A 17172-nucleotide genomic window follows, 5' to 3' on the forward strand; every position below is an offset into this window, starting at 1 on the left:
AAAAATACCAATTCCAGAATTTGAGTACGCTTTCGCAACTGGTCACACTGACAGCTGTCTGCCACCAACACATATACGCGCCAGTGTGTGTGTGTGTGCGTGCAGTGCGAAATAGAAACAAGAAAAGCAAGCGAAAAATCACAGAAATTCACAAAGAAAAGCCCAAATATTTTCAGAATTGGGCCGCCCGGCGAAGAACCGCAAAAGTGGCCAAAATTCGGCGAAAACAGCGCAAGTGTGACAAAGCATTCGTGCCGCTGCAGTCGTCGGCGAAACGGGCGAAAACAAAAGAGAATAGTGTTGATAGTAATACGAGCGTATTTAGCAGCAGCAGCAGCAGCGGCGGCAGCAGCAGTGGCCGGAGCAGCGGCAGGGGAACGGAACGGTGGGCGGTGGGTGCGGAAGCAGGCCGGGGAACGGCCGAGAACGAAACAGCAGCAGCAGCGGTAGCAGCAGCAACAGCAACAACAAATGCCGGTCGCTTTATCACCGCCGATCTAATCAAAACAGTTAACAGCGACAAGCAGCGAGCCAGAGCAGCAAAGGGCCAGCACAGGGACGCGAAAAACCCCAACCCCCTAGATGCCACCAAACATCTGCGCCTATCGGACTGCCTGCGTACCGTGCAAAAACTTGCTATTGAACTTGAGAGCGCCGACGCCGGCAGCGACGCCAGCGTCAAAGCTAACGCCAACGCCAACGCCGACGCCAGCAGCGCCGTCATGTCCGAGACGGGCTGTCGGCACTACCAGAGCTACGTAAAGGAGCACAGCTACGATACATTCCGGGTCATCGACGCCTACTTCGCTGCCTGCGTCAACAGAGATGCGCGCGAGCGAAAGGTGAGTTCAGTGTCGTGCGGTGCTGCCGTGGTGAGGTGAGAATGTGCTAGTGTGCGAGGGGGAGAACGCAATCAGAGGTGAGCCGTGAGTCAGTCACGTGAAAGGTCACTGACACGCCGGCTGGAATGTTAATGTTGGTGGTAGTAGTGACAACACACTATTCTCACCGCGAAGCACTGCTTGGAATATGTGAAGATGCAACAGCTGTTTTAACAGCTGAGAGAATAGCTGCAATACGCACAAGGTGGCGAAAATAAGTTCACTGTTTTTAATATTTTTACCCAAGGAAGTGTTTTTCATATGTAATATATGTTGTTATTTAAAATTATATGAAAAATAGTGTAAATGAAAAATAAATATGTAATCAATCAAAATGGATAATATAAATATATATAACTTTCTTCCAAATACTATTTATTTTTAGTGTATCGAACAACATTTTACAAAATATAGTTTTTTTATATGTGAACTTCGTGTAAGCTTAGACAACAAATTTGTATTTTCATTTGTTTAATTTAAAAACTACAAATTTCGAATAGTGCAGTTGCAAAAAGCATATGTTATCTTATAAGAACAAAATATATATCATAACTATAACAGTATTTATCATAAAACCTTCTTATCGCCCCCAGGCTATACACTGCAACTGCTTCGAGTGCGGCAGCTACGGCATCCAGTTGTACGCCTGCCTGCACTGCATCTACTTCGGATGTCGAGGGGCCCACATCACGAGTCACCTGCGATCCAAGAAGCACAATGTGGCCCTGGAGCTGTCCCACGGAACGCTCTACTGCTACGCCTGCCGAGATTTCATCTACGACGCGAGGAGCCGCGAGTATGCGCTGATCAACCGCAAGCTGGAGGCCAAGGATCTGCAGAAGAGCATCGGCTGGGTGCCGTGGGTGCCCACGGCCAAGGAGACCAATCTGCTGCTGGCCAATGCCAGGCGTCGACTGGTGAGGCCCAATCAGACGATCGGACTGAGGGGTCTGCTGAATCTGGGCGCCACTTGCTTCATGAACTGCATCGTCCAGGTGGGCTAAGCCAATAAATGTGGCGAGTTTTGTTTACCGACTTACCTCTATGTCCTCAAGGCTCTGGTTCACACTCCCCTGCTCAGCGACTACTTCATGTCAGATCGCCACGACTGCGGCAGCAAGTCCTCGCCCAAATGTCTCGTTTGCGAAGTTTCGCGTCTCTTCCAGGTGAGTTCTGCTTATAAGTTAAGGTATATAATGCCCTGGAACTCCTAAATACATAGATTATTGTTGGTTTTATGGTTGAGATACTACTTTACGCTGTCCCTCTTTGCAGGAGTTCTACTCTGGCTCCCGTTCGCCGTTGTCGCTGCACCGGCTACTGCATTTAATCTGGAACCATGCGAAGCACTTGGCCGGCTACGAGCAGCAGGACGCGCACGAGTTCTTCATCGCCACCCTGGACGTGCTGCATCGGCACTGCGTAAAGGCCAAGGCGGAGCACGACAGCAAGAGCAACAGCTCTGGGTCGGGAAGTGGAACTAATTCGAGCAACTCGAGCAGCTCGCATTGCTACGGCCAGTGTAACTGCATCATCGACCAGATCTTCACGGGCATGCTGCAGAGCGATGTGGTGTGCCAGGCCTGCAACGGAGTGTCCACCACCTACGATCCCTTTTGGGACATTTCCCTGGACCTGGGCGAAACAACGACGCATGGCGGTGTTACCCCAAAAACGCTGATCGACTGCCTGGAGCGGTACACACGGGCCGAGCATCTCGGTTCGGCCGCCAAAATCAAGTGCTCTACCTGCAAGTCCTACCAGGAGTCCACCAAACAGTTCAGCTTGCGCACTCTGCCCAGCGTGGTGTCCTTCCATCTGAAACGCTTCGAGCACTCGGCTCTCATCGATCGCAAGATCTCCTCGTTCATTCAATTCCCCGTGGAGTTCGACATGACGCCCTTCATGTCCGAGAAGAAGAACGCCTATGGGGACTTCCGGTTCTCGCTGTACGCCGTGGTCAATCACGTGGGCACCATCGACACCGGACACTATACGGCGTATGTGCGCCACCAGAAGGACACGTGGGTCAAGTGCGATGATCATGTGATAACGATGGCATCGCTCAAGCAGGTGCTGGACAGCGAGGGGTAAGAATGGCCAATATATTCCCTTATTCTACTATACTTAATCACTATTAATGCAACAATCAATTGCAATTTCTACACTCACTTGGTATATGTATGGTTGTTACAATTCCTTTTATGAATTAATCGCATTGATGTTAATTATCTAAAGTTAATTATCACTAATCATTATTAATGCTACTTATTTCACTTCTTTCAGTTATTTATTGTTCTACCATAAAAACGTGCTGGAATACGAGTAAGAAAATCCGCTGAGATCGAATAAAGCGACTGTATCCCTCAAAAAACAGAAACCCACAAGCAGAAGCCAATGCATTACGAATTCCGAATTCCGAATAAACACACAAAATACAGACAAGGACGCGGCAGCGCTTACATATTAAGTAATCTTAACACAAACAGAATCCAATCCTATAATATGAGTGTTAATTCGATTGGGGTTATTCAAGCTCACGAACTCACAGCATTGGAACAGTAGAGAACAAAAAGGAAATTATTGAAAAATGTAATCTGAACACTCGATTTGTGGAGATAACCGTTTTGCTCTAAGTATTTCAAATCCATAATACTAAAAACAAAAACCAACAAAAAAACAGATGTCTTATACATTTATATTTAGCAATCAAACAAGGGATACGATACAAACGCGATATTGCAAATGAAATGAGGTTCTTTTCCACTTTTCTTGAAATGCTACTTTATTTTGAAAATTGTTCATTCAAGATACATCAAAGTAATGCTCATCTTAAATTAATATTTTTATTTCGTTTGTAATACAAAAAAGCCTTTTCGTCATATTAAGTCATTTTTTAAAATTAATGCTTATACCCAGAAACGTAATGCTTGATTTTCTAGGTATTTTTTTCGGGGGCTCAGGAAACAGGAATTTAAATATTTACACTAAAATTGCATATCTAAAAAAAATCGCATATTAAAAAGAAAAAAAATTACAACCGACATCACTTGGGCTCGTCCGGGAATTGAACCCGGGACCTCTCGCACCCGAAGCGAGAATCATACCTCTAGACCAACGAGCCTGCGGTAGCATAAGCGATCAGAATGTCGCTTTTTAATGTGCGGGCCCTCTCACTCCATCGCTCTAGCGCTTGCTACGGGCAAGCTGAAAAGAGACAACTATAGTGTGCGCGTGGTTCGAACACCTGCTACTCTAGCTGATGCACAAACCAAATTGAATATTATAGACAAGTTTCCCCAAATGTACGTTATTTTTAAATATATAATATTAAGAGTATAATATATTATGTTATGAGTACTGGAATTCTTTTTAATTTCCATGTAATAAAAAAATGTTTTTTTTGTTTAAATAAAAATTCCTTTTCTTCTGTCCTATTTCACTGTACACAGCGTCAGCTACATACAAATAGTTTGTGAATTTTTCCTACAGCATCGAGAGGCATTAAAATTATTTTAAAGCTTAAATCCATATTTCGGAGTCTCGTTTCTAAGCTCTTGTCTGTTCTAAAACTTCAAAATAAGTAATACTAGCGACTTTTGTTGATATCACCAGGATCCCGACTCCTCATTTATTCAATTATAACACAAAAAAAAACAGCGTAAATCAAAATTCATGCGTAAATCACAAATCAGACAAAGTGTGAACAGAAGGAATCAGTTATCGAGTCAAATACTCGATCGATAAGATCGGGAGCTTTGCAGCACTATCATAGAAGTCTAGGTGCCAGTGATTAGATCGCGGATTAAAATGGAGTTTCAAAAGTCGTATAACTACCCCAAATTTAAGTTTGGTGCCAAATGCACCAATAACTGCATATGCGACCGGAAGAGGGAAAATGTTATTGTTTGCAGTCGCTGCAAACAGACGTTTGTGGGTCGCATTTCGCAACGCTGCCCAAAACATCCAGAAGTAAGCAACAAAAGAAGTATTAAAACAAACGGTTAATAAGCATACACTTCAAATTTTTGTTACAGGTGACTTTTCTAATGGACGCCCGTCAATGCGCTTTCTGTGGAGCTCATGCTAATTTCTTGCAGATCTCCGAGACTTCAGAAAAGTATCAAGTTCCACGCAAACCAAGTGGTTTTCGTTGACGAAAACTGCAGCGTTACGTGGAACGTCATAAGGAAATACATAAACATTATGTAAATCAATAAATTAATAAATAAACAAAGCTTTCTGTAATCTACGTATTTTATTTATGCTTTTTCAATTGCAATGGATAAAATAGCGTTTGTTTACTTTTGTGACTGATTTGTGTGCTTAAAAGATATGGGTCACGTTTCACAACACTATATTTCTAGTCAAGACGCCTAAACTTTCAAATATAAATACATATATATAAATGTAGTAAATAAAATGAAACTGTATAACAGATCTATAAATAGCCTTTCCTGCAGGACATTGATAAGGGGTAGCACTGCGTAGGGGAATGAATGTTAAATAATATAAATAAATACACATATCGATATCTTTGATTTGGTACCGCTCGCATTACACAGCACTGCCAAGCGCCGTTACATGAGCTTGGCGTCAAGGATCATTTCAGCTGATAAAGTTAAAGAAAAATTCGCAGTTTATCCAACAAGCAGGCATTTCCCGCGAAATCAGACATAAATATTTATAACTCATTTGAAACTTGCTTGTGATAACAATATTCCCTTAAACTCGAAGCCAAATATAGTAACAATGCCTTCTGGTAACTATGTACGAGCTGTAAACCAGTTCCGATCCGCTAAAGCAGCGTTTATTTTAGATAACAAGGGAACCGATCCGAAATCCATAGCCGCTCGCCTCCGCGAACGCTACTTTAATCTCTCGTCCCCATTCTTAAAGGATGTCACCCATAAGAAATCGCTGCCGTCGAAACTATACAAGTCCTGGTCGACTACCGAACTGGAGGCCGAGGAGCAGGAGTACCACGAATTCGAGCGTGGTCTCCACATTTCTAGCTTAGGCCCGGAGTTCAACAAGCCGGAGGAACAGCCTAAACTTAAGTACGAGCTTGCGGAGGATTACAAGAGCTCGAAGCACTGCATCTGCATGCGCTCAAACACCGCATACGAGTGCGATCGATGCCACCAGTACTTCTACGGCCGGCTCTCAGAGATTTGTGAGAAGCATCCACAGGTAGGTGGTCCTTCTAAGGGATAACACCTATGACCAGCGACACGCAAAGTATCCCCTTAAGGAAGTTCATTCAATATCCCACTAGGGAGCTTAAATAAGCGATTATATATTTCTACAGTGCGCTTCAAGCTTCAATCTTACATACTATTTTACTTTTTTCCTTACTAGGAGTTTTTCCTTATGGATAACCGCTCCTGTCCATTCTGCAATGCCCCCATTGAGATGATTAAGAAGTCGCCTATCAGCTGGGAGACTATACGTAAGATTGAAGACGCCGAATTGCCCAGTGATGGAGATCTATGATTGAGAGTTTGAGACTCGACTTCATGTTACCTTAAATACATTATTGAATGTAGAACCAACTGTAATTATATGTTATGTTTCCGAATACATTAGAAGACTTCGACTACAAGGAGCTGACTTAAGTTGTCACTTGGCCCACATGTCAGGTTTCATTTTTCAGCGCAACATTTATGTATGATGTGCACACATAAGCTGTTAGACAGGAACTGCGGCACGGACATGGCCACGATAAACCCTTATGGCCCAGTCTGCAGATTGGCACTGCGGCAGTGACTCGACGCAAAGTGCATGGAATGGATATGTATGAGCTTACAGCTGGTCCCACAATGGTAGTGGCCCAAACTATGGTTTTATTGAAAATCTATTATTTCGTGGAATATAGAGCATCATATATATAATTCCGTTTAGATTTAAGAAAAGGATATTTAAATTTCCTATAAGTGAATTTTTTAAATTCCGCTATTTTTATGGTTATTGTCCCTAGTTTGTTTCCCAGTACTTCAGCCAGATAGAAATGCCCTGTACTTACGTCATCGTTTATGGGAGACTAGACTGCGCTTCCCAACGTGCTGATTCATATCAGGTTAGTATATAATATTTTGTGAACTTGCATTAACTTATCTGCCATCTTTGCAGTGCAGCGCGGAGCCTTGGCTTGGCCCCATTGAAATCAGCGGACAAATTCATGTCACCAGATAACAATTCAATCACTTAAGAGTTCAGCACATTTTGAAATCGCTTTACAATGCCCCAAGCCAAGTCTCCATGGGCACATTGTGGTGTCCTCCTTAGTTCTTCGCACTGCGCTGCTCTGGCTAACTCCTGCTGGTCTGGTAAGTGGCGACGCTTTAGATTGCATTTGCCTCGACTTATTTTCACTTCTTTTCTGTCCTCGTTCTGGCTCCATGCACTGCAGTTTTCCCAACGACTTGGCAAACCATTCTATGGATTCACTTGTTCTTGGACTTCCACTTGCGGTTTTTCTGCATCCGCATTCTTGTGCTTCAACAGGCGGCCATGGCAAATCAGCGCGGCTGTGGATCACAGAAACTTCTGGCCAGTCATTGCTGCTTTCGTCCTCGCTGCTTCAGCGATTTGAATGGCACAATGGCCGCAGTTGGATGCTTTTCATTGGAAGTTTTAATGATATGGATAAGTAATCATCATAAAGATGAAAGTTTTTATAATTTCCCTGGGTGTAGGTTCGTTTATGCAATTAATTTAAAGTTTATTTGAAGTGTAATTGAACTAAAAGGATAGTACATCTTCATCTTCGTTATATGTTACCCTTAGTAAGCATTCTTCCTTTTTCGCTGCTTGTGTCAACAACTGCAGCCCATGGTTAACTTGTTAATGCTTAAATACGGTCTGAATGGCTACATAAACAACATCACTGGCACTTTCTTTCTGTGTGTCTGCAAGGCCATCATCCGGCAGCGTACTCTCCCCTTTAACCCGTTTCAAAAACAGCTCCGGCTTCGTTGATGGCAACAGAAAGAGGATTCGGTCGGTCCTGGTCGCAGTTTCCATTTCTGCCAGTTGTCAGTTTTGCCAGTTGCGCAGTGCCACGGCATGCGAGTGTCTTTTGCCTGTGGGCACTTTGGAATAACTTGGACAATTGCTTTCATGCTGATTTCGTTTCGCTTTGGTCCCCCACTAGACCTTGTTGCTTTTAAACTCATTTCAGGTTCCAGATCAACTTGACCGTGCTTAGCAGCCGAGTTAAAGTATGCCACTTTGAAAATATTCCAATTAGTGTAACAGTTTTTTAGCCTTTACACTTGCTCTTTCTAGCTGAGTACATGTTTTTGGAAAAGCGATGCAAATTAGGAAAGTTGGTGTGTTATAAGCATGGTAGCTAAAATAATTGGAGGTATTTTCGGGGGAAAAGAATCAAAACTATTTCGCTTGGCTTGATGTGATGTTCTGATTTTAATGAAATATTTAATTAAAATTAATTAATACTTAAAATGCTTATATAATGAAAACCTCCAAATAGTTATAGGAACGTGTGAAAATAATGTTTGCATAATGTGAGCCCTCATTCGGTTTTCAAACTATCTAGGTCAGCGATCTTCTGCATCCCTGTTTAGAAATATTCATGAAAGTCTGTCCGTAGCCCCTTAAATCACATGGTTGCACCCATTATGTGACTCCTGGATGCGGCATGGACAAAGTTGGCTTAAGTACGCCGGCCTGCCTGGCTATTGTACTCCGTGCCCAGCGTTACTGCTGCAACTGCAACTGCACCCTTTCCATTATTGAAGTGTGCACTTGCGCAAAATGGTATTTGGAGCGAGCACATAAGCTTAACCCCTCTGCCAATGGAAGCTGTGAATTTAGTGGCACTTGCAATTTTTATGGCAAACAATGAAGGGGACACCAACCAGACTGAAGGAGCAAAGTGCGCCAATGGGATGGCTATTTATTTGCATGCCCTACAAATGGCAGCTTTAATGGAAGTTTACATTCGCATATTAGGCCAAACACGGCTTCTTGAATACTTGCTGGCGTTCGTGGAACCATTTGGATATGGCTGTGAATGGAAAAGAGATTGACGTTTTTGCTGTAAAGTAATCTTGAGTAAATCTTACTCCATCTGGAGCCCAGGACGACGGGGCAAACGGAATGTTCTGTTAGCGGATCCGGTTTTCCGTCATGATTCAAGTTGAACCAAACTAGAGCGTTGCCTTTTTTGGGCTGTACGGCTAGCTTCAGTTTTGAAAACACTGTAGTTCCTCCCAAAGGAACGTCAGATGCCTAAATTAAGAAAAACAAATGAAATAAATGGAATGCAAGAAAAAGTTCATAACACTTACGTAGAGTACCGCTGTAGCTATGTGATCACCTCCGGAATCGGCAAAAAAGTTTGGCTGTAAGAAATTGTATAATTAAGCTTGTCAGCTATATGTCACTAATCTGAGAACCACTCACAGGTCTTTTGGCCAACTCCACGTAGTCGAAATGCTTTCTAAAATTCCCGCCCAGACCGTAATTGGTCAGGTAGAGCATCATATTCTCGCGCATCTCTAGACCACTCATATACCCTAGCCGCCGATTGATGCTCAAGGTGAAAGGTGCCGTGGTGCCCTGAAAACCAATCGTTTTCACCACTCGATCCTGCCACTTCGGATTGCCCTTTTGGTCAAAATCATAGTAAGTCCAACCATCAATCATGGAGGCATTGAATATGGCTGCATCCCGCATTGATTTGAATTCATTTTCATACAGCACGTCGTGATACAGAAGTATCACAGGCTGCACGCTCAGGATCTCCAATTTGAGTGGTGCCAACTTAAGGAACGCCGATGTGTCCCTATTATAGCGACATATCAGTTCTGGAGAGGATTTCGGTGGCCACTCTCCACGGCAGCCGCGCTGCAGTTTGGATGGCTTGCGCTTCAGCTTGGCGGCCACCTCTTGGAAGATCTTCTCGTCCCCTGTTAGGTATTCATCAATTACCTTCTTGACGTTCTCGTAGTTGTCATCTCTCGTGACCTCTTTGGCCAATCTGTTCCATTCAGACTTCTCTGTCGAAGTGAGCTTGCTCTTATCCGCGGCTATAGCTTAAAATGGAATTGAATGGCATTAGTCGACATCTTTGAACGGTTTAAATTCCGTAAGTAATCTTACATTCCATCAGCAAGGCCTTGGCATATTTCTTGTATATCCTTTTCCTTTTCAGGCCCAAAACTTTCTCGTAGATCATTCCTTTAGGATTCGTGTGGAGTCTCAGGGCCATGCGATACCAGTGCGTGGATCCGGAGAATTGTGTTTGATTGTAGTAATAATTACCTAGGGCAACACAATCCGGGGCAGTCAAGTGGGAGCTAAAAATATTCCCTTGGATACTCTCAAAATTGCATTTTAAAATTTCTACCCACTTCAATTTCTTTCCCAAAAGGTATCCTTTGGTCAAGTCCTCTGCGTGCTGATTGTAAAATTTCTCAATGCGCGTCATACCCTTTAGGGCAATTTTGAGGTCATCGTCACTCGGCGCAGACTTCAACTGCACTTCAATTTCTTTGATTTTCTTGGACGAGATGGCCAGTTTCATATATCTCAGCCATTTGGGCCAATCTTGATTGAGACGTCTGAGCAGGGGAAACGCATTCAAGGGATTGGACATATACTCCTCCTTCTCCTCCAGCGTGGTCAACGTTTCCCTTTTCAACGAGTCTTGATATCTGAAAATATGGTGTATTATGTGAAATGTGTTTAATATTATTTATTTTATTGTATAATTTATAGTATAATTTCTATGGATTTTTACTCAGTTACACTTACAGTTTAATCAGCTCTAGTTTTGACTGCATTTCTTGAACGTATAAATCCAGGTTCACTTTCAGATATTCTTCCATTTCCAAAAGTTTCACCATGCTCATCACAGAAGAACTGTATATCATTTTCTCCTCTGACGTTTCATTTTCGTCTATGCAAAAGTCCTGTGGAATGCCAATTAAAATTATACCTAGCTGAAGGACGAACCACCTCATCTTGGATTAGGTTAACTAATGCAGCTTATTTCTATTTTATTTATCGGAACAATCCACAATTTCATGGTATATTGGTAATGGCTATGGTAATCATATGTATATTATTACTATATTACTACTATACCCATTGCATACAATATTGCCCACATAAAACATTGTATAATTTAGTAATATAGTCACCTATATCGTTGTCCAAAGTTTATTAACTACGATTTGCATGGGTAACCAAACATTTGAGGAAACATTGGAATCCACATTGTGAGAGCTGAAAAAGCAAACATCCTATATGTAGTAAAATCGTAATATATGAGCCACCCAACCTACTCCATCTGTCTCCATTGACAACAGGACACACCAAGTGTTGGCTTCTAATATCAGGTCTTCCGTCATCATGCAAATTAAACCAGTAAAGCATGCTGCCTTTTTGTGGGAACACCGTAACATTTATTTCCGGAAAGACAGTGGCACCTCCTTGCCGAACTTCACCAGCCTGAAAAGAGTGATCTGTGAACAGATTTAAAGAGAAAAGTGATCATCTTAACTCACATAAAATATAACGCTGGCCAAGCGATCCCCCAACGTGGTAACATCTGGAGTTTCAAAGCCATCGGAGGAGTAGTCGAAGTGCGGTTGGAAATAGGAGCCCAGTCCATAGTTCGTGACCTGTAGCTTTTCGTCGCTTGGGAAGTTGAATCCTGTCATATCAACAATGCGCTGATTGATGCGCTCTCGTGTCAAAGATGCAGCTGTCCACCAGTCATATCGCGCTACTGTATCTCTGATTTCTGTGCCATTTCTTTCGCTTGCATAGCCATTAACCATATTCCACGATTGCCCTTTAAGTGCACGAATCTCCGAATCATACAGAACTCCATGATACATTGCCATAAATGGATCCAAACTTATTTCTTCGAATTTTAGAGGGGCCAATCGCAGAAACGCGTTCGCGGTGCTCTTGTAGCGACACTCAAGGTTAGTCTTTCGGCGATACAGTCCTCGACAGCCAATTTCAAAGTTGGAAGGACTTCTTTTAGCCCGATACAGCACTTTCTCTACTTCAGCATCGATCCGGGGGTCATTCAGATCGGACATTATACTATCTAGTTCCTCTAGACTGGCGTGTGCTAGTAAGTTTTCCCCCATAATAAGGACTTCTTCAATAGGCTTCGAGGGCTCAGATAAAATAGAGGCTAGAATTAGTTTCGCTAAGATAGATGAGCAAAGAACTAAGCCTAACTTTACCATATATGAAGAGAGACTTAACGTACTGGCGATGAAGTGGCTCAGATGGGTCTCCCAAAATCCCAACTAACAATTCTTCGGAATTTTCCAATTCGCGCTTGCAAGCAATTCGATACCATTTGGCTGCTGCTTGAATGTCGCGTTGCTGGTACATCGAATCTCCCATGGCTATGAGGTCGCGATATGTAAGTTTTGTGCTGCAGGGTTGATTTTACTGATAAATCTGTAATTTTAACTACTTTATAAGATACTTGTACTGAACTCCTTGCAACACTCCTTGTGCCAAATCGTCGAGCTTTAAGTCATATACCCTTTCTATACGTTGAATTCCACGCACTGCTGACAACATGTCCACGTCGCTAGGCACTTTTTTCACAACGTCATCCAGAGTACTCAGATCTCCTGTATATATGAAAATGGGACATGTTTGAGGTAATATATACTATATTAATATAGTATTGCATTTTAATTTCAAGTTACTAGTTACTACATACTAGTTACAACATCATAGATACTTCATCCTAGTTACTACATACTATTTTACTACTAGTTACTAGTAGTAACTCTAGCTTTTACATACCCTTTCCAATGTCCTCTTTAAAGAAGGCGTGCCATTTAGGCAAATCTTTATGGATTCGCCTTAAAAGTGAAAAGGCATTTATTGGATTCGAAACGTATACCACTCTTTCATTGTAGCTTCGATTCAATTCATAACCCACTGAAGACAAGTACCTACAATAGTTCCTTTACTAGAGATAAAAACAAATATAAGGTTGTTTTACAGGCGAAGCGATACGAATTTATCTCCTAGTTGATCTGCTTTGCTAATGAGGCTATCTATGAATTCTTGTTCCACTTTAAGTAGTTTTAAAAGTCCTACAGTAGATGAGCTGTATCGCTCTTTTTCCTCAATATCATCGACGCAGTCTACGAAAGTTTTCAGGACTGCGGAACAGAGCAGAACTACGTATACGCAAGGGCACTTTCTCATTATGACTGTCTTATTTATATATTTTTAAACAATTCAGTTCTTCTTGAGTTAAATGGATTCTTAAAGGTTGGTTGAATTGATTTGATACGTTTATTTTTTTCCATTAGATTTAGCTAGTTGCTTATTGGATTCTATTATTGCCAGCTGTAGTGCAAAGTTATTTATTTTACAATTATTAAGTGCTTTATAAAATGTGGTGTACAAATATTTTTAACCTTTGATTATTCTATGCTTCTTTTTTTATTTTTTTGTACTTTAATGCTCATCCATTGTATGTACCTTTTTGGTGAGAACTAAAAAAAATATACATTAAACAAATTTATTATATTATGTATCTCAGTTACCCCATCTATTTCTTTGAAGAACTGGACATTCCAATGGCTTGCTGCCAGGATCAAGTGTACTTTGCCAAAACAAACAGCTTCCCTTTTGCGGAAAGACAGCTATTTTCAACTTTGGAAAAACCGTCGCACCGCCTTGTTTCACATCTTCCAGCTGTTTAGAGGAACATATATATCATTTAGATGAATAGTTAGTACCGGTCTTATCCATGGGAGAGTTTTAAGTCTTATATATTATATGTAACTAATAATGATCGAATTTTCATTGGTGACTACTTACGAAAAATAGTAATGTTCCCTTCGGATTTTTTCCTTCGTGTCTAATACGTTGAACGATTCGGTTTTTAATGCGATTGATTTCCTTCGCGGTAATTTCATTTGAGTGCTGTTTGAGCTTTTCGATCTCTTCGTCATTAAGAACTTCGTGGTATAGGACAATGTAAGGGTCCCAATTTAAAACTTCCTGTTTCAAGGGTGATAGTCTCAGGAATTCTGTTGTGGTGAAATTATAGGTGCACACTAGATTCCTAAGTCTACGAAACTGGCCACGACAACCAATCTCGTAATCTGAGGGTCCTGTCTTGTTAACATTCATTTCGTAAACTATTTCTTCATCAGTTTGACGCAGCAACTCGTTCAAAAGAGACTTTACATCGGCTAGGCTGGCTTTATTCAGGGCTTCGTAGGATATTTCTTTAGCTTCTGCGATTGTCATCGACGGATTTGACTTGAGAATGCCTATATAAACATATGGTATGGTAACCTCATTAGCTCATTAGTTAATTTCACTTACCAAATATGAGCATTGATTTAACGTATAGCGTGTTCAATTCATCCCTGGGATCTCCAAGAATATTTCTGATTATGTCGGCATTTTTTTCGGGTTCGTGTTTGATGGCCATGCGAAACCACATGGAAGCCCGTTGGTAGTCCTCCCTTTTGAATTTGTGCTCGCCCAAAGCCACGCAATCCCGAATCGAAGGAAGAAAGCTATAAGATAATTGTGTGAGATCGAAAATAACAAAAACAAGGTTTTATATACTTATATTGCTTCTCCTGAATACGACCTCTTGCTAACTCTGTGGCTTCCAAATCGTAAACCTTTTCAATCCGATGCATTTCTTCCAGCGAGTGATCCATATCATTTTTATCCGGCACCTTGGCTATAATTTCCTCTAAGGCAAACAGTTCCTCTGAAAAAAAGGTAATTCCTATTGAGTACTTTAATTTAAGCAGTAGGAAAATAGGAAGAAAGCAAGATGAGTTAGAAAAACCTTTTCTTCATGAAGTATTTAAACACAACATATCTTTAAGAATGTGATAAATATCTTACCCATTCCCACGATCTGCTGTGAATAATTGTGCCATTTTGGTAGATCTTGATGAGTCCGTCTCACCAAACTAAATGCATTAATGGGATTACCGACATATTTCTCACGATCTTCAAAACTTTGATTGACTTCGTAGTCAACAGAGTCGATGTACCTGTGGGAAACATCTGGCTTCAGGAATTTAAAATCATTTACGAGAACTGCCTTACGCTTGGAGATTTTCAACCTTCTCAGCCAATTTAATGGTGTATGCCTTAATATTAGCAATGAAGAGTTCCTCCAATTCTAAAAGTTTTAAAAGTCCAGTGGTTGAACTATACGCACTGTTACTATCAACGTGTAAGAAATTTCCGGCATTATCGCCCTTAATTTCACTACAAAAAAGAAGAAAGACGATCAAACTACAATAGCTTTTCATTTTGACTGACTTCTTTATTTATCAAGGTGGGTAAGAAAATGAAATATGATAAGGTTATAGCGTCACTAATACATTTTTGTATACTTTCAGTTTAAAAGGAACACGTCACTCTTTACGAACTCGTGGGCTGCAGGGCTTCACAAATAACTGGGGAGCGTAGTGCAGCCACTTGGTAATCGCTGAAAGTAGTATATAGTTATGTCTGGAGCTGTAAAACTTATTCTCGTAATACCCACTCCACCTGGAACCCACTATAACTGGACACACGGAGTGCAGGGATCGTGGATCTGGTGAAGAATCGTCGAGTTTATTGAACCAAAACAATGCATTTCCCCTTTTGGGCTCCACTACCACCTTTAAGTCTGGAAATACTGTTTGTCCACCTTGCGAAACTTCTCCAGCCTGCCAGTAATGGACTACAATCGATCTAGTCTAGTTTCAGGGAAATATTTGCCCACTTACATAAAATATAATACTGGCAATGCGATCGCCTAGTGTGTTGTTGGCATCCACTCCTCTCAAGCGCTCTGTATAATAGTCGAAATGGGGCTTGAAATAACCACCCACTCCAAAATTGGCCAATTGGATGGCAACAAACTCTTCGAGTTTGAAACCCGTCATGTCGGAAATGCGCTGATTGATTCGCTTGCTAAAAGAAGTTTCCTCCCTTATCCAATAGACACTGGAAACAATCTCCTTGGGATCTTCCAAGCCAGTCCACCCATTTTCCATTTCCCTAATATCTCCTTTCATTTCTTCAATTTCCTTGTCGCTTATCACTTCGTGGAACATTACAATGTAGGGATCCCGGCTGATTTCCTCCATTTTCAAGGGTGCTAGTTTAAGAAAAGCGTTTGTGCTCGAATTGTATCGGCAGACGAGATTGGTTTTCCTAGGAAACAGTCCTCGACATCCAATATTATGGTCAGTGAGAGGTGTTGTGGAACTATCTTTAATCCAGCGCTTTAGGTTTGAACTGATTAGTTGTTCTAATTCTTTCGTTTTAGCATCTTGCAATTGGCTGTTGGTTTCATTAGTCAGTGCTTGATTTGACAAATAAATGCCTGCAAAGGATTTATAATTATAGATAGCTTAAGATTAGGATCTTAGTTTTCTTTCTATTAATATCCTTTACTTACTGCGCTTGGCTACGTCTGTTGCAAAGTTTTTCAATTGCATTTCCTGTAATTTATTGATTATCTCCAGACTCCCATTTGGGTTTATATTTAATGCTTCTTGAAACCATAAAAGTGATCGTTGAAACTCGCCGATTTTAAATTTATGGTGAGCCAAAGCCAAACAATCCCGCCATGTAAGTTTATAGCTAGTTAGCAATATAGTATACAAATCTTTTTAATAAGTCAACGATTTTATGACAATAGTTGTTTTAAGTCATTCATAGACTTACTTAAATTCCGTACTTTGAAGTACTCCCTTTGCTATATCTTTCGGTTGGAGATCATAGGTTGTCTCTATGCGGTGCATTGCTTTAAGTTTTTCATTCATGTCGAAGGATTCGGGGGCTGCACTCACGATATCCTGCATCGCATTGAGTTGCCCAAGTCCCTGTTGCTTTTGGGTGTAGTTTTGCCATTTTGGCCAGTCCTGATTTAGTCTTCTGATCAGTCCAAAAGCATTTAGCGGATTGGAAACGAACTTCTCCCTTTCATTGTGGGTGTTGTGATTGGGTCGCTTTAAGGCATCTAGAAAACTGAAACATGTTATGAGTGTGGAAAATGTGTAATAACTGGTTACTGTTCGACTCACATATTTAGGTTATCCACCTTCTTCTGCAAGATGTTAGCATAGACCGAAAAATTCTCCATAAACTCTTGCTCCATTTTCAATAGTTTAACTAGTCCCGAAACTGAGGAACTGTAGTATTTTTTAAAAAATAAATCGTTTGAGTCCATTGAAAAAACTGAATGAACTAGGATAAACAGAACAGAGACTCTCAAAACACTCGACATTCTTTA

General features: G+C 41.3%; 7 protein-coding genes and 1 non-coding gene across 12 annotated transcripts; 3 read left to right on the forward strand and 5 right to left on the reverse strand.

Annotated features, from left to right (window-relative positions):
* Window positions 1-69: 69 nt before the first annotated feature.
* LOC6534205 (ubiquitin carboxyl-terminal hydrolase nonstop) lies at window positions 70-3456 on the forward strand. The gene is made up of 5 exons (XM_002094852.4): window positions 70-842; window positions 1475-1876; window positions 1937-2047; window positions 2157-2971; window positions 3168-3456. Exons 1-5 carry the CDS (start codon window positions 723-725, stop codon window positions 3208-3210), a joined length of 1491 nt encoding a protein of 496 aa, XP_002094888.2. The 5' UTR covers window positions 70-722; the 3' UTR covers window positions 3211-3456.
* Window positions 3457-3933: 477 nt separating this feature from the next.
* On the reverse strand, window positions 3934-4005 carry Trnap-cgg. Its single transcript has one exon. It is a non-coding gene; the product is annotated as a tRNA-Pro (tRNA).
* Window positions 4006-4633: 628 nt separating this feature from the next.
* On the forward strand, window positions 4634-5129 carry LOC26535147 (uncharacterized protein CG13380). Its single transcript, XM_015195023.3, has 2 exons — window positions 4634-4853; window positions 4919-5129. The coding sequence occupies exons 1-2, from the start codon at window positions 4692-4694 to the stop codon at window positions 5036-5038; spliced, it is 282 nt and encodes a 93-aa protein (XP_015050509.1). The 5' UTR covers window positions 4634-4691; the 3' UTR covers window positions 5039-5129.
* A 320-nt stretch (window positions 5130-5449) lies between these two features.
* On the forward strand, window positions 5450-6486 carry LOC6534207 (uncharacterized protein CG13380). Its single transcript, XM_002094853.4, has 3 exons — window positions 5450-5643; window positions 5701-6074; window positions 6243-6486. The coding sequence occupies exons 1-3, from the start codon at window positions 5634-5636 to the stop codon at window positions 6375-6377; spliced, it is 519 nt and encodes a 172-aa protein (XP_002094889.1). The 5' UTR covers window positions 5450-5633; the 3' UTR covers window positions 6378-6486.
* Window positions 6487-8769: 2283 nt separating this feature from the next.
* LOC6534208 (prolyl 4-hydroxylase subunit alpha-1) lies at window positions 8770-10897 on the reverse strand. Of its 2 annotated transcripts, none has more exons than XM_015195025.2 (7): window positions 10665-10897; window positions 10262-10564; window positions 10011-10207; window positions 9312-9937; window positions 9197-9250; window positions 8972-9137; window positions 8770-8913 (listed from the first exon to the last, which is right to left on the reverse strand). In XM_015195025.2, exons 1-7 carry the CDS (start codon window positions 10871-10873, stop codon window positions 8855-8857), a joined length of 1614 nt encoding a protein of 537 aa, XP_015050511.1. In that variant the 5' UTR covers window positions 10874-10897; the 3' UTR covers window positions 8770-8854. The 2 variants fall into 2 exon arrangements, with proteins under 2 accessions (XP_015050511.1, XP_002094890.1); XM_002094854.3 differs by having other exon boundaries at window positions 9312-9943.
* Window positions 10898-11036: 139 nt separating this feature from the next.
* LOC6534209 (prolyl 4-hydroxylase subunit alpha-2) lies at window positions 11037-13119 on the reverse strand. 3 transcript variants are annotated; one of them, XM_015195027.3, is made up of 7 exons: window positions 12898-13119; window positions 12696-12847; window positions 12367-12517; window positions 12116-12312; window positions 11420-12063; window positions 11198-11363; window positions 11037-11138 (listed from the first exon to the last, which is right to left on the reverse strand). In XM_015195027.3, the coding sequence occupies exons 1-7, from the start codon at window positions 13104-13106 to the stop codon at window positions 11080-11082; spliced, it is 1578 nt and encodes a 525-aa protein (XP_015050513.1). In that variant the 5' UTR covers window positions 13107-13119; the 3' UTR covers window positions 11037-11079. The 3 variants fall into 3 exon arrangements, with proteins under 3 accessions (XP_015050513.1, XP_039229516.1, XP_039229517.1); XM_039373582.2 differs by having other exon boundaries at window positions 11037-11363; XM_039373583.2 differs by having other exon boundaries at window positions 11037-11363; window positions 12696-12833; window positions 12898-12984.
* Window positions 13120-13173: 54 nt separating this feature from the next.
* LOC6534210 (prolyl 4-hydroxylase subunit alpha-2) lies at window positions 13174-15196 on the reverse strand. The gene is made up of 7 exons (XM_002094856.4): window positions 14988-15196; window positions 14781-14932; window positions 14490-14640; window positions 14241-14437; window positions 13728-14185; window positions 13451-13601; window positions 13174-13399 (listed from the first exon to the last, which is right to left on the reverse strand). Exons 1-7 carry the CDS (start codon window positions 15194-15196, stop codon window positions 13362-13364), a joined length of 1356 nt encoding a protein of 451 aa, XP_002094892.3. The 3' UTR covers window positions 13174-13361.
* On the reverse strand, window positions 15190-17172 carry LOC6534211 (prolyl 4-hydroxylase subunit alpha-2). Of its 2 annotated transcripts, XM_002094857.4 has the most exons (6): window positions 16964-17172; window positions 16605-16907; window positions 16336-16520; window positions 15659-16260; window positions 15433-15598; window positions 15190-15375 (listed from the first exon to the last, which is right to left on the reverse strand). In XM_002094857.4, exons 1-6 carry the CDS (start codon window positions 17164-17166, stop codon window positions 15302-15304), a joined length of 1533 nt encoding a protein of 510 aa, XP_002094893.2. In that variant the 5' UTR covers window positions 17167-17172; the 3' UTR covers window positions 15190-15301. The 2 variants fall into 2 exon arrangements, with proteins under 2 accessions (XP_002094893.2, XP_039229518.1); XM_039373584.2 differs by having other exon boundaries at window positions 15190-15598.

This window comes from Drosophila yakuba, chromosome 3L (genome assembly GCF_016746365.2).
Source record: "Drosophila yakuba strain Tai18E2 chromosome 3L, Prin_Dyak_Tai18E2_2.1, whole genome shotgun sequence".
Taxonomy (NCBI): Eukaryota; Metazoa; Arthropoda; class Insecta; order Diptera; family Drosophilidae; genus Drosophila; species Drosophila yakuba.